The 15,276-nt window shown below is 39.9% G+C and overlaps 2 protein-coding genes and 1 long non-coding RNA gene across 3 annotated transcripts; all 3 read left to right on the top strand.

Annotated features, from left to right (window-relative positions):
* The first annotated feature begins 2,680 nt into the window (after positions 1-2,680).
* LOC128508468 (probable serine/threonine-protein kinase dyrk2) lies at positions 2,681-5,800 on the top strand. Its single transcript, XM_053479815.1, has 7 exons — positions 2,681-2,959; positions 3,087-3,148; positions 3,248-3,402; positions 3,489-4,168; positions 4,273-4,334; positions 4,434-4,503; positions 4,874-5,800. The coding sequence occupies exons 1-7, from the start codon at positions 2,777-2,779 to the stop codon at positions 5,798-5,800; spliced, it is 2,139 nt and encodes a 712-aa protein (XP_053335790.1). The 5' UTR covers positions 2,681-2,776.
* A 1,479-nt stretch (positions 5,801-7,279) lies between these two features.
* On the top strand, positions 7,280-8,000 carry LOC128508365 (uncharacterized). The gene is made up of 3 exons (XR_008355906.1): positions 7,280-7,593; positions 7,697-7,758; positions 7,858-8,000. It is a non-coding gene; the product is annotated as an uncharacterized LOC128508365 (long non-coding RNA).
* A 61-nt stretch (positions 8,001-8,061) lies between these two features.
* LOC128508467 (serine-rich adhesin for platelets-like) lies at positions 8,062-12,588 on the top strand. Its single transcript, XM_053479814.1, has 4 exons — positions 8,062-9,594; positions 9,698-9,759; positions 9,859-10,013; positions 10,100-12,588. Exons 1-4 carry the CDS (start codon positions 8,062-8,064, stop codon positions 12,373-12,375), a joined length of 4,026 nt encoding a protein of 1,341 aa, XP_053335789.1. The 3' UTR covers positions 12,376-12,588.
* The last annotated feature ends 2,688 nt before the right edge of the window (positions 12,589-15,276 follow it).

Raw genomic sequence — 15,276 nt, 5'->3', positions numbered from 1 at the left:
TGTACAATCTTTTTTATTTTATTTCAATAATTGCCAAAAGTGCATGTACATGTTATAGAGAGAGAGCGAGTACTTGTTGAATGTCGCCTTCTGGATTTATTCCCCATGTTTGCCTTCATAATGTGCTCCACTCTTCTGAGAAAGCTTTGCACTAGAACGTGGAGCGTGACTATAATGTGTGTTCATTCAGCAACAAGAGCATTAGCGAGCTCAGGCAGTGATGTTGAGATGCCGAGGAGGCTCCGGTTTCGGTTCATCCCAAAGCTGATGATTCAGTAGGTTAAGTTCAGTGAAGGGAACTCTTTATCACGATGGTAAAGGGTTTGGTCCTCTTAGCACCAGAAATTCTGAACCAAAACCAGAGGGAGTAAAAAGTAAAGCACAGCATCATTGATCTTTAAATTAAATCTTTTCAGAATTTAAAAACCCAACGTGCAAAAGGGGAAGAACCAGGATAATAACACATAAACAACAAGACAAACTGAAGCTAATACACTGCCTGGCTAAAGAAGTTGCCCCTTCAGAAGAGCCAAATTACTGTATTGTGATGCATTAAGCAAAGAAAACAATATCGAGAATAGAAACTGCGTTAAAAACCCTTTAACACATTATCAAAACATAAAAGGATGGTGTTAAACCGTCTTTTTTTTGGGAATCCAATCCCCACTTTCTCTCACACACTATTTACTACAGTGATCTGCAGTATGCTATTTAGAGTAAGACAATATATTGAAATGTACAAGTCTGATGACTGATTTGATTCAGAATCTCTCTCTCTCTCTCTCTCTCTCATGAGACATAACCTAGCAGATATTTTTAGATATTCAATTACATTGACGTTCCTCTTTAGGAGACCATGTGAAACGTTATAAGCTTACTGTAGTAAACAAACTGGAAAAGCAAGAATTCCATTAAATAAAACGAATAAATAGTTGTTCAAATGGCTCATTGTGTGCTTTCAACTGTGCGGTAAGAACTTTGGAATGGTCCACCTATGGGTGTGATGATCTGCTCTTCATATACTTTTGGCCATATAATTCAGTGTTATTGTGAATTTGGGTGGTGCATGTCTTCTGACACGCACCCGTGCCCCCTCCCACACCGAAAGCCTCTGTACCAGTGAGTGTATGACTGGGAGTCAGAAAGACTTAGAGGATGTTTTTGTGTGTGTCGAAAAGGTTTAATAACAGTGTGAATCCACAAGACCTCTGGGGGTATGCCGTGGTGTACGGCACCAGGGGATCCTTTGGTCCTTAAGATCTGGGAGTTTGGGGTCTGGTGGGCTGTAGTGTGTTGGTGTTCTGGTGCATTTCTATCATGACCAACATTCACTTGTACTGCAATGGCTGGATTGGCCCAGATGGGTTGCCTTTGATCCCCGCAGGCATGGGTGAGGCTTGAGTGCCCATAATTCTGACACCAGTTTATTGGTGTATAACTGATAATCAATGCTATGTGTTAATGTTACGTGGTGCTAATATTATGGCTGATAGGTGTATAAAATCAGTCACTGTTTGTGGCTGCACACTTTAATATTTGATTTCGATTGAAGCTTTGTCTTGATCTGTCAAGATGTGTCATTAATTTCATCATGTTTACAGTGGAAAGGGAGAGAGAATCGATTTTTTGAAGGACACGATCCACATCCGAATGAGCAAGTTGATTAAAATAAAGAGAAACATGGAAGAGACTGAGACTGAGATTTTAATCCAGATAGTGTGTTTACAAGCAAACAAACAAGATGGTACTGTAGCCCATTCGGCACACAAAAATATGTTTAGTTCATTTATGAAAGCTCATATGTGACAACTAAAAATGAATAAATAAATAAAACCGACAAAATCAGAAGACAATCAGAAAAACATTTCAATGGCAGCAAACAATGAAAAAATGGTAAATATCTCAATATCTCAAAAAGTTTTCTCATTCCCAGTAAACTGAGAGTGTCATAGTATTAGATTAACAATAAGATTCAACTGTATTGTCAATGTAGAAAAGCACACATAAAGCCAACACAATGCATCTAAAGTGAATAAGAAGTGAATAACAAAGCGCGTGAGTGCTTAACAAATCTGAAACAATACAATAGAGATGGGATTATGTGTCCCAGACTCTCTGCTTTGTCAAGTTAAAACTCACATCTCCACCCGCATGTTTGCCTGCGTATGTTGGGTTCAATACTGTCTCAATACATGCACAAATACTTGTACTAGTAAAACTATCCTAATATAACCACATTTAAAAACTCACTATACAAGCTGCTTAGACGCCTTTCAACTAATACCTTATATATTCCTTCCCTCTTGTGTTACGTTACTTCAAAAACAAAAAGATATAAATAAAGGTCTTTGAAGTCATTCTAGGAATTATATTTCACTTACATTTTTAGTAATCTTATTCAACCTATTAACTGGCACTGATATGTTACTAATCTTTGGTTTCCAACAGTAAATACAGACTAATATCTACAGCATGAACTGCAGGTTCTGTATTTGATGATATACATGTAATATGTAAATATGAAGAGTTCTCCAGCTGGTTACACCAGGCAGTGGTGGATATTCTTAATATATTTGCTGTAGCAATCGACATTTATCATTTCTGTCTGACAGCCGCAAGTACGCAGACAGCTGAGACAAAATCAAACAAAATGATGTCAACGTTGAATAAAGCATCAAAGAGCAGAATAGCATCACAAGGCTGTAAGGGAAGATCAACTTCAAAGAACATTAGAGACCTACTAAGCTCATTAATAAACATTTCTGGAATCAACAACATGGCTAACAACAGCTTCTCACCAAATACTGCTTCCTTTCCGAGCACAGTTACAAACAGCTCACTGACAAACACTTCTACAGTATTTAACTTGAGCTTAAGCATCAATCAAACTTTTAATCCAGCTTTGGCCAATGCCAGCTCTCCGCAGTTTGCATCAACAGCAACAGCTATGAAAAACAAGGTATGATTTTTTTTTGACATGTTAAACCATTTACAGTGCATTTTATCCTTTACCACAAAATTTGTTAATGTATATGAAGCCTGTGTTTATAAAAAATCTATACATTTTAAATTATCTAATTTTGCAGATTGAACCAATTGTGAGGAAATCCTTCAAGAACGTAGATCATATTGTAATTGTTCGATTCTCGTAAGAACTTACACACAGATATACTACCCTACATAATTGTTTTATTTAAATTTGATGACCAGCACTGTTAATCTGTATTTGTCCATGGTTGTGTTTAAGGAATGGTTCTATAGTGGTCCATTTCAGCATTGAATTCAACAACAATGATGTCATCCCAACTAACACCACTTTAAAAGGCACACTTGTTAATGCGAGTATTGCCAACACAAGCTTGAACATTATTCCAACTTCTATAAACGTCATCCAGGTTTCTGGTAAGTGTACACCTTTAAAGGTACTGCACTTTAATAATCATATGCACATGTACATATTCTAATATGTTTTGTGTTATATTATTTAGCTATGAATACCTCTTTTGTAAACACAACTTCAACCCCAAGTGCACCTACAAACAAATCAGTTTCCAACACAAGTTCATCCACCATCACAGCCACAAACAGCTCTTCATCTTCAACCTCAACCACAAACACATCCTCAACCCCAAAAACATCTACAAACACCTCTTCAACAAACACAACTTCAAGCCAGAGCACCAACACAACCTCGACCCCAAAAACATCTACAAACAGCTCATTGACAAACACAACTTCAACACCAAAAACATCTACGAACACCTCTTCAACAAACACAACTTTAACCCAGAGCACCAACACATCCTCAACCCCAAAAATATCTACGAACACCTCTTCAACAAACACATCCTCAACCCCAAAAACATCTACGAACACCTCTTCAACAAACACAACTTCAAACCAGAGCACCAACACATCCTCGACCCCAAAAACATCAACAAACAGCTCATCGACCAACACATCATCAAAACCGAGCACAGCTACAAACAGCTCATCAACAAACACATCTTCAACCCCAACAACATCTACAAACAGCTCAGTGACAAATGCTCCTGCAGTAGCTGCAGTATTTAACCTGACCATAAGCATTAATGATACCTTTACTCCAGCTCTGGCCAACACCAGCTCTCCGCAGTTTGCATTGTTAGCTAGCGCTGTCAAAGAAATGGTATGATTTTAACATTCAACACAAAACTATCAACTTGTAAATGTATATAAGATCAGTGTTTATTAAAAAAATACATATAAATTGTTAATTATCTTATTTTGCAGTTTGAACCAATGTTAGGCAAAATCTTCGACAACTTTGCTGGGATTCAAATTCTTGGATTCTCGTGAGAAAATTTATTCATGGACATTACACTATATATTTTTTTTCTTTACATTTGATGATTAACATTGTTAATCTGTATTTGTTTATGCTTGTGTTTTAGGAATGGTTCTATTATAGTTAACTTTAGCATTGAATTCAACAACAATGACCTCATCCCAACTAACAGCACTGTAAAAATCATACTTTTCAGTGCGAGTATTGCCAATACAAGCTTGAACATTATTCCAAATTCTATAAACGTCATCCAGGTTTCTGGTAAGTGTACAACTTTAAAAGTACTGGATTTTAATAAGAATTAGTACATATGCATATTCTAATATGTTTTGGTTTATATTATTCAGTCATCAATACCTCCTCAATAAACACCACGTCAAACGCAAGTACAGCTACAAACAACACATCTTCCAACACAAGTTCATCCACCATGACAGCTACAAACAGCTCTTCCGCAAACTCATCTTCATCTTCAACCACTAACTCGTCTTCAACCCCAAAAACGTCCACAAACACCTCCTCAACAAACACGTCTTTATCCCCAAGCATGCCTACAAACACCTCATCAACAAACACATCGTCGACTCCAAAATCATCTACAAACAGCTCATTGACAAACACATCTTCAACAAACACATCTTCAACCCCAAAAACATCTACAAACAGTTCATCAACAAACACATCTTCCACTCCGAGCACATCTACAAACAGCACATCGACAAACACTTCTTCAAAACCAAGTACAGCTACAAACAGCACATCGACAAACACTTCTTCATCCGTGAGCACCGGTACAAACAGCTCATTGACAAACATATCCTCAACCCCAAAAACATCTACGAACACTTCTTCCACAAACACAACTTTAACCGCGAGCACAGCTACAAACATCTCATCCACCAACACATCTTCGATTCCAAAAACATCTACAAACAGCTCATCCACAAATACATCTTCAATCCCAAAAACGTCTACAAACACATCTTCGACAAACACATCTTCGTCCCCGAGCATGCCTACAAACAGCTCAACCACAAACACAACTTCAACACCAAAAATGTCTACAAACACATCTTTAACAAATACCTCCTCAACTTCAAAAACGTCAACAAACAGCTCATCGACGAACGCGTCTTCATCCGTGAGCACAGGTACAAACAGCTCATTGACAAACACATCCTCAACCCCAAAAACATCTACGAACACCTCTTCAACAAACACAACTTTAACCCAGAGCACCAACACATCCTCAACTCCAAAAACATCTACGAACACCTCTTCAACAAACACAACTTTAAACCAGAGCACCAACACATCCTCGACCCCAAAAACATCAACAAACAGCTCATCGACCAACACATCATCAAAACCGAGCACAGCTACAAACAGCTCATCAACAAACACGTCTTCAACCCCAACAACATCTACAAACAGCTCAGTGACAAATGCTCCTGCAGTAGCTGCAGTATTTAACATGACCATAAGCATTAATGATACCTTTACTCCAGCTCTGGCCAACGCCAGCTCTCCGCAGTTTGCATTATTAGCTAGCGCTGTCAAAGCAATGGTATGATTTTAACATTCAACACAAAACTATCAACTTGTTAATGTATATAAGATCAGTGTTTATTAAAAAAATACATATAAATTGTTAACTATCTTATTTTGCAGTTTGAACCAATGTTAGGCAAAATCTTCGACAACTTTGCTGGGATTCAAATTCTTGGATTCTCGTGAGAAAATTTATTCATGGACATTACACTATATATTTTTTTTCTTTACATTTGATGATTAACATGGTTAATCTGTATTTGTTTATGCTTGTGTTTTAGGAATGGTTCTATTATAGTTAACTTCAGCATTGAATTCAACAACAATGACCTCATCCCAACTAACAGCACTGTAAAAATCATACTTTTCAGTGCGAGTATTGCCAATACAAGCTTGAACATTATTCCAAATTCTATAAACGTCATCCAGGTTTCTGGTAAGTGTACAACTTTAAAAGTACTGGATTTTAATAAGAATTAGTACATATGCATATTCTAATATGTTTTGGTTTATATTATTCAGTCATCAATACCTCCTCAATAAACACCACGTCAAACGCAAGTACAGCTACAAACAACACATCTTCCAACACAAGTTCATCCACCATGACAGCTACAAACAGCTCTTCCGCAAACTCATCTTCATCTTCAACCACTAACTCGTCTTCAACCCCAAAAACGTCCACAAACACCTCCTCAACAAACACGTCTTTATCCCCAAGCATGCCTACAAACACCTCATCAACAAACACATCTTCGACTCCAAAATCATCTACAAACAGCTCATCCACAAACACATCTTCAACAAACACATCTTCAACCCCAAAAACATCTACAAACAGTTCATCAACAAACGCATCTTCTACCTCGAGCACAGCAACAAACTCATCAACAAACACGTCTTCTACCCCGAGCACAGCTACAAACAGCTCATCGACAAACACATCTTCAAAACCAAGTACATCTACAAACAGCACATCGACAAACACTTCTTCATCCGTAAGCACCGGTACAAACAGCTCATTGACAAACATATCCTCAACCCCAAAAACATCTACGAACACTTCTTCCACAAACACAACTTTAACCGCGAGCACAGCTACAAACATCTCATCCACCAACACATCTTCGATTCCAAAAACATCTACAAACAGCTCATCCACAAATACATCTTCAATCCCAAAAACGTCTACAAACACATCTTCGACAAACACATCTTCGTCCCCGAGCATGCCTACAAACAGCTCAACCACAAACACAACTTCAACACCAAAAATGTCTACAAACACATCTTTAACAAATACCTCCTCAACTTCAAAAACGTCTACAAACAGCTCATCGACAAACACGTCTTCATCCCCGAGCACAGATACAAACAGCTCATTGACAAACACATCCTCAACCCCAAAAACATCTACAAACACCTCTTCAACAAACACAACTTCAAACCAGAGCACCAACACATCCTCGACCCCAAAAACATCAACAAACAGCTCATCGACCAACACATCATCAAAACCGAGCACAGCTACAAACAGCTCATCAACAAACACGTCTTCAACCCCAACAACATCTACAAACAGCTCAGTGACAAATGCTCCTGCAGTAGCTGCAGTATTTAACATGACCATAAGCATTAATGATACCTTTACTCCAGCTCTGGCCAACGCCAGCTCTCCGCAGTTTGCATTATTAGCTAGCGCTCTCAAAGAAATGGTATGATTTTAACATTCAACACAAAACTATCAACTTGTTAATGTATATAAGATCAGTGTTTATTAAAAAAATACTGAAAATTGTTAACTATCTTATTTTGCAGTTTGAACCAATGTTAGGCAAAATCTTCAACAACTTTGCTGGGATTCAAATTCTTGGATTCTCGTGAGAAAATTTATTCATGGACATTACACTATATATATTTTTTCTTTACATTTGATGATTAACATTGTTAATCTGTATTTGTTTATGCTTGTGTTTTAGGAATGGTTCTATTATAGTTAACTTCAGCATTGAATTCAACAACAATGACCTCATCCCAACTAACAGCACTGTAAAAATCATACTTTTCAGTGCGAGTATTGCCAATACAAGCTTGAACATTATTCCAAATTCTATAAACGTCATCCAGGTTTCTGGTAAGTGTACAACTTTAAAAGTACTGGATTTTAATAAGAATTAGTACATATGCATATTCTAATATGTTTTGGTTTATATTATTCAGTCATCAATACCTCCTCAATAAACACCACGTCAAACGCAAGTACAGCTACAAACAACACATCTTCCAACACAAGTTCATCCACCATGACAGCTACAAACAGCTCTTCCGCAAACTCATCTTCATCTTCAACCACTAACTCGTCTTCAACCCCAAAAACGTCCACAAACACCTCCTCAACAAACACGTCTTCATCCCCAAGCATGCCTACAAACACCTCATCAACAAACACATCTTCAACCCCAAAAACATCTACAAACAGCTCATCCACAAACACGTCTTCGTTCCCGAGCACAGCTACAAACAGTTCATCTACAAACACATCTTCTACCCCGAGCACAGCTACAAACAGCTCATCGACAAACACATCTTCAAAACCAAGTACAGCTACAAACAGCACATCAACAAACACGTCTTCTACCCCGAGCACATTTACAAACAGCACATCAACAAACACGTCTTCAAAACCAAGCACAGCTACAAACAGCACATCAACAAACACATCTTCCACTCCGAGCACAGCTACAAACAGCTCCTCCACAAATACGTCTTCTACCCCAAGTACAGCTACAAACAGCACATCGACAAACACGTCTTCGACCCCGAGCACAGCGACAAACAGCTCATCGACTAACACATCTTCAAAACCAAGCACAGCTACAAACAGCACATCGACAAACACATCTTCTACCCCAAGCACATCTACAAACAGCACATCAACAAACACGTCTTCTACCCCAAGCACATCTACAAACAGCTCATCGACAAACACATCTTCTACCCCGAGCACATCTACAAACAGCTCATCGACAAACACATCTTCCACTCCAAGCACATCTACAAACAGCTCATCGACAAACACATCTTCAAAACCAAGCACATCTACAAACAGCTCATCGACAAACACATCTTCTACCCCGAGCACAGCTACAAACAGCTCATCGACAAACACATCTTTCACTCCGAGCACAGCTACAAACAGCTCATCGACAAACACATCTTCAAAACCAAGCACATCTACAAACAGCTCATCGACAAACACATCTTCTACCCCGAGCACAGCTACAAACAGCTCATCGACAAACACATCTTCAAAACCAAGCACATCTACAAACAGCTCATCGACAAACACGTCTTCATCCCCGAGCACAGGTACAAACAGCTCATTGACAAACACATCCTCAACCCCAAAAACATCTACAAACACCTCTTCAACAAACACAACTTCAAACCAGAGCACCAACACATCCTCGACCCCAAAAACATCAACAAACAGCTCATCGACCAACACATCATCAAAACCGAGCACAGCTACAAACAGCTCATCAACAAACACGTCTTCAACCCCAACAACATCTACAAACAGCTCAGTGACAAATGCTCCTGCAGTAGCTACAGTATTTAACATGACCATAAGCATTAATGATACCTTTACTCCAGCTCTGGCCAACGCCAGCTCTCCGCAGTTTGCATTATTAGCTAGCGCTCTCAAAGAAATGGTATGATTTTAACATTCAACACAAAACTATCAACTTGTTAATGTATATAAGATCAGTGTTTATTAAAAAAATACTGAAAATTGTTAACTATCTTATTTTGCAGTTTGAACCAATGTTAGGCAAAATCTTCAACAACTTTGCTGGGATTCAAATTCTTGGATTCTCGTGAGAAAATTTATTCATGGACATTACACTATATATTTTTTTTCTTTACATTTGATGATTAACATTGTTAATCTGTATTTGTTTATGCTTGTGTTTTAGGAATGGTTCTATTATAGTTAACTTCAGCATTGAATTCAACAACAATGACATCATCCCAACTAACAGCACTGTAAAAATCATACTTTTCAGTGCGAGTATTGCCAATACAAGCTTGAACATTATTCCAAATTCTATAAACGTCATCCAGGTTTCTGGTAAGTGTACAACTTTAAAAGTACTGGATTTTAAAAAGAATTAGTACATATGCATATTCTAATATGTTTTGGTTTATATTATTTAGTCATGAATACCTCTTCAATAAACACAACGTCAACCGCAAGTACAGCTACAAACAACACATCTTCCAACACAAGTTCATCCACCATGACAGCTACAAACAGCTCTTCCGCAAACTCATCTTCATCTTCAACCACTAACTCGTCTTCAACCCCAAAAACGTCCACAAACACCTCCTCAACAAACACGTCTTCATCCCCAAGCATGCCTACAAACACCTCATCAACAAACACATCTTCAACCCCAAAAACATCTACAAACAGCTCATCCACAAACACGTCTTCGTTCCCGAGCACAGCTACAAACAGTTCATCTACAAACACATCTTCTACCCCGAGCACAGCTACAAACAGCTCATCGACAAACACATCTTCAAAACCAAGTACAGCTACAAACGGCACATCAACAAACACGTCTTCTACCCCAAGCACATCTACAAACAGCACATCGACAAACACGTCTTCAAAACCAAGTACAGCTACAAACAGCACATCAACAAACACGTCTTCTACCCTGAGCACATCTACAAACAGCTCATCAACAAACACATCTTCAAAACCAAGCACAGCTACAAACAGCACATCAACAAACACATCTTTCACTCCGAGCACAGCTACAAACAGCTCCTCCACAAATACGTCTTCTACCCCAAGTACAGCTACAAACAGCACATCGACAAACACGTCTTCGACCCCGAGCACAGCGACGAACAGCTCATCGACAAACACATCTTCAAAACCAAGCACAGCTACGAACAGCTCATCGACAAACACATCTTCTACCCCGAGCACAGCTACAAACAGCTCATTGACAAACACATCTTCAAAACCAAGCACATCTACAAACAGCTCATCGACAAACACATCTTCTACCTCGAGCACAGCTACAAACAGCTCATCGACAAACACATCTTCTACCCCGAGCACAGCTTCAAACAGCTCATCAACAAACACATCTTCTACCCCGAGCACAGCTACAAACAGCTCATCGACAAACACATCTTCCACTCCAAGCACAGCTACAAACAGCTCATCGACAAACACATCTTCTACCCCGAGCACAGCTTCAAATAGCACATCTACAAACACATCTTCTACTTCGAGCACAGCTTCAAACAGCACAACGACAAACACATCTTCTACCCCGAGCACATCTACAAACAGCTCATCGACAAACACATCTTCAAAACCAAGCACATCTACAAACAGCTCATCGACAAACACATCTTCTACCCCGAGCACATCTACAAACAGCTCATCGACAAACACATCTTCTACCCCGAGCACATCTACAAACAGCTCATCGACAAACACATCTTCTACCCCGAGCACAGCTACAAACAGCTCATCGACAAACACATCTTCTACCCCGAGCACAGCTTTAAACAGCTCATCGACAAACACATCTTCTACCCCGAGCACATCTACAAACAGCTCATCGACAAACACATCTTCTACCCCGAGCACAGCTTTAAACAGCTCATCGACAAACACATCTTCAAAACCAAGCACATCTACAAATAGCTCATCGACAAACACATCTTCTTCCCCGAGCACAGCTTTAAACAGCTCATCGACAAACACATCTTCTACCCCGAGCACAGCTACAAACAGCTCATCGACAAACACATCTTCTACCCCGAGCACAGCTACAAACAGCTCATCGACAAACACATCTTCTACCCCGAGCACAGCTACAAACAGCTCATCGACAAACACATCTTCAAAACCAAGCACATCTACAAACAGCTCATCGACAAACACATCTTCTACCCTGAGCACAGCTTTAAACAGCCCATCGACAAACACATCTTCTACCCCGAGCACAGCTACAAACAGCTCATCGACAAACACATCTTCTACCTCGAGCACATCTACAAACAGCACATCGACAAACACGTCTTCTACCCCGAGCACAGCTTCAAACAGCACATCGACAAACACGTCTTCTACCCTGAGCACAGCTTTAAACAGCTCATCGACAAACACATCTTCCACTCCAAGCACAGCGACAAACAGCTCATCGACAAACACATCTTCAAAACCAAGCACATCTACAAACAGCTCATCGACAAACACATCTTCTACCCCGAGCACAGCTTCAAATAGCACATCTACAAACACATCTTCTACCCCGAGCACAGCTTTAAACAGCTCATCGACAAACACATCTTCTACCCCGAGCACAGCTACAAACAGCACATCACTTGCCATGATTCATAATTCCATGATCTGGATGTCACTTTTATCACTTCTACTTTCACTAGCATTGCATTTCTAGCTCTAGACCAGAATCATACACAAAGACCTGTATATATGATTCATATAATTAGTCATAAAATAAATAAAATTTAGGGAAATGTTTTATTCTTATAAACAAATGTATCTTTACATAAGAAATACCAACTTATTTAGATTCTTATAATATTCTTCAGATGCTTGTCTGTAAGGAATTTTATTTCACTTATATTTAAATCCATATTTAAATTGATTGTTAAACTGCATATTTTATAGTCTTAATCTTGTTCTATACTGTGTACTTTCTTATCACTTGATTATGCAAACCGACATAAATCAAAGTTCTTTATATCATTGTACCCTGATAATAAACATTGTATAAAATAAAGCTTTGCACATTTATTTTTTTACACATTGGAGGAAAAAAAATCTCTAGAATCTGTATTCTCTATGTCTATCTGTCCAGCCAGATTCACAGCATTACGCAAAACTGACTGCACAGAATACTTTGGCAGTACTTTGATATTTGACTGAAGTTAAACCTGCGGCATAAGTGAAACAACAATGTGGAGTCAAGTAAAGTTATGAGCAAGTTAAGTGCCAGATTATGTCACAGCATCAATCCCTTTTTTTTTTTTTTTTACTATTTTTGTGCTTTTTCCTTTGAGGTGGGTATGGTTATACATGTCATTTAACAGAGCCAATCAATGCAATAGTTTATCGTGCATATACAAAGTATGTTGAAGACAAAGAAACAGTGGTAATACACCAACAATCTGTCAAAATCCTCAAGAAACAGATACAAAACCGTGACCCAACATGGCGTACTCAAAAAATAAATTAAACATGAATTACTCCATAAAAAAATAAAAGAAAGTAGACAATGAAAACTAAACCTTTAAAGCTCTATAAACACATCAATGTATATTTATTCTTTGTGCAATAAGTTCAAAACCATTTTTTTTCTCATATGTACCAAAACTGTGGTGTTGATAAAAAGCAGTAATGTTAAGCACCACTATGAGATAAAGCATTATCAGAAGTCATTAGAGCAAACATATCCACAGCAGTTCAAGGTGAGGGCGTGTAAAATACATGAAGCGTATGTTATGTGCTAAAATGCCGCCCTGGCACGAATTGTCCCCTACATAACTGCTACAAAAACAACAATTACAACATAATTTTATTACACAAAACTGTCTGGACAGAATTTACTGAATCTCCTGCAGTCCTTAGATCTCCGCCTGAAGTTTAATCTGCACCATCAGTGAATCTAAATGTTGAGTAAAAGTGATGTTATAAACAGTTATGTGTGGGATTTAATAATGTACTTTAAAATAATCTACTAATGCGCTACTGTCTCAATGTAAACAAACACCTGCACCAATAGATATTAATTAGAAAAAATAAAGTGAATATTTTTACTGGGATTAGTTCATATTTTCACTTTGGCTGAAATAACAGCGCTGAAGTGGTATAAGTGAATTTTAACACACTGGAGTAGTTTTAAGACAAAACTTCATCTTTATCCAATCTACTTTTCCCATTTTTTCATCTGTGATTCACTCTCCGATTACCGAACAGGGTAATGCACAAAATACTCCACGGTTTGAGTGCGCAATGCCCTCCTCGTCTCGTTGCTGTCAGGGCAGGCAGCTGAGTGGGCCACGGCAGTCCTTCGTTCTGATTCTGACACCACCCACTCATACAATGAATTCACCCGGCAGTTAAAAATTACCTTTGAACATCCTGCGGGCGAGGTGGAGACCGACACAAAGCTATACCACCTGCGACAGGGTGGATTGTCTGTCAGTCGCTATACTGCTGACTTCCGCACCCTCGCAGTACAAACCACCTAGGGAGACGCAGCGCTCCGGACATCCTACTACGAGGGGCTAGCTTCCCGGATCAAAGATGAACTAGCTGGACGAGAGCTCCCTGTCACACTGGAGAGACTGATTCAGCTCGCTCTCCGGATTGACCAGCGCCTCCTCTCTCGCCCGAAGCCAGCCCCTAGAACCCTGCCGCCAGCACCCACCTTTGCCTACATGACTCCACGCCCATCGACCACCTTCACTCCCACTACCCCTGGTAATGTCGGCTCTCCACCTCCTGCCATGGTTGACAACGGAGCCGGGAAACCCATGCAAATAGGACGTGCCTCCCTAACTGCAGCTTAGCGAGAACGCTGCTTCAGAGAGGGGCTCTGCGCCTACTGTGGGTCCGCGGCGCATCATCGAGCCATCTGCCCTATCCGACCGGGAAATGCTTAGGCTCAGGTTCCCTCCAACTCTCCAGGACCATCACCAATATTTCTCAGCTCACGGTTCAGGTACACCTCCAGTTTGGCTACAAACGGGTCTGAAGTACGGCGTTCATCGATTCTGGTGCCGTCGGTAACTTCATTGACTCTACCTTTGCCAAAAAACTGGGAGTGGAAATCGAGGCATTATCCCAGCCGGTTCAAGTTACATCTGTCGACGGTCGGCCCCTTTCTTCCAGCCCTATCATCAATCAACTCAACCCATCACACTGATCATCGAACAGCACCAAGAAAAATTCAAATTTCACCTTACATCCATCTCTTCTCCACCCATCATCACCTGTTCTGAACTCTGCCTACGGGCAACGGCTGGGACGTGTTCTAGGAAGTCTGAGGCCCCCGACGTCTACACCAATGCCATGTGGCCATCTCTACTCCCTATCGGGCACCGAGACCCAGGCTATGGAGGAGTACGTCGCTAATGCACTTCGACAAGGTACATCCGACCCTCCTCCTCGGCCGCCGCCACGGGGTCCTTTTTTATTAAGATAAAAGGGGGCGAACTGTGTCAACTATTGGGGGCTCAATAACATCACCATTAAAAATCGACACCCATTGCCTCTTACCAACTGTGCCCTGGACACCCTCTCTGGTGCCAGCGCTCCACCACTTTCCTGGGTG

This window comes from Clarias gariepinus, chromosome 20, assembly GCF_024256425.1.
Source record: "Clarias gariepinus isolate MV-2021 ecotype Netherlands chromosome 20, CGAR_prim_01v2, whole genome shotgun sequence".
In the NCBI taxonomy this organism is placed as follows: Eukaryota; Metazoa; Chordata; class Actinopteri; order Siluriformes; family Clariidae; genus Clarias; species Clarias gariepinus.
Note: the sequence above shows the minus strand (reverse complement) of the source record. Positions and strands in the feature narration are given on the sequence as shown.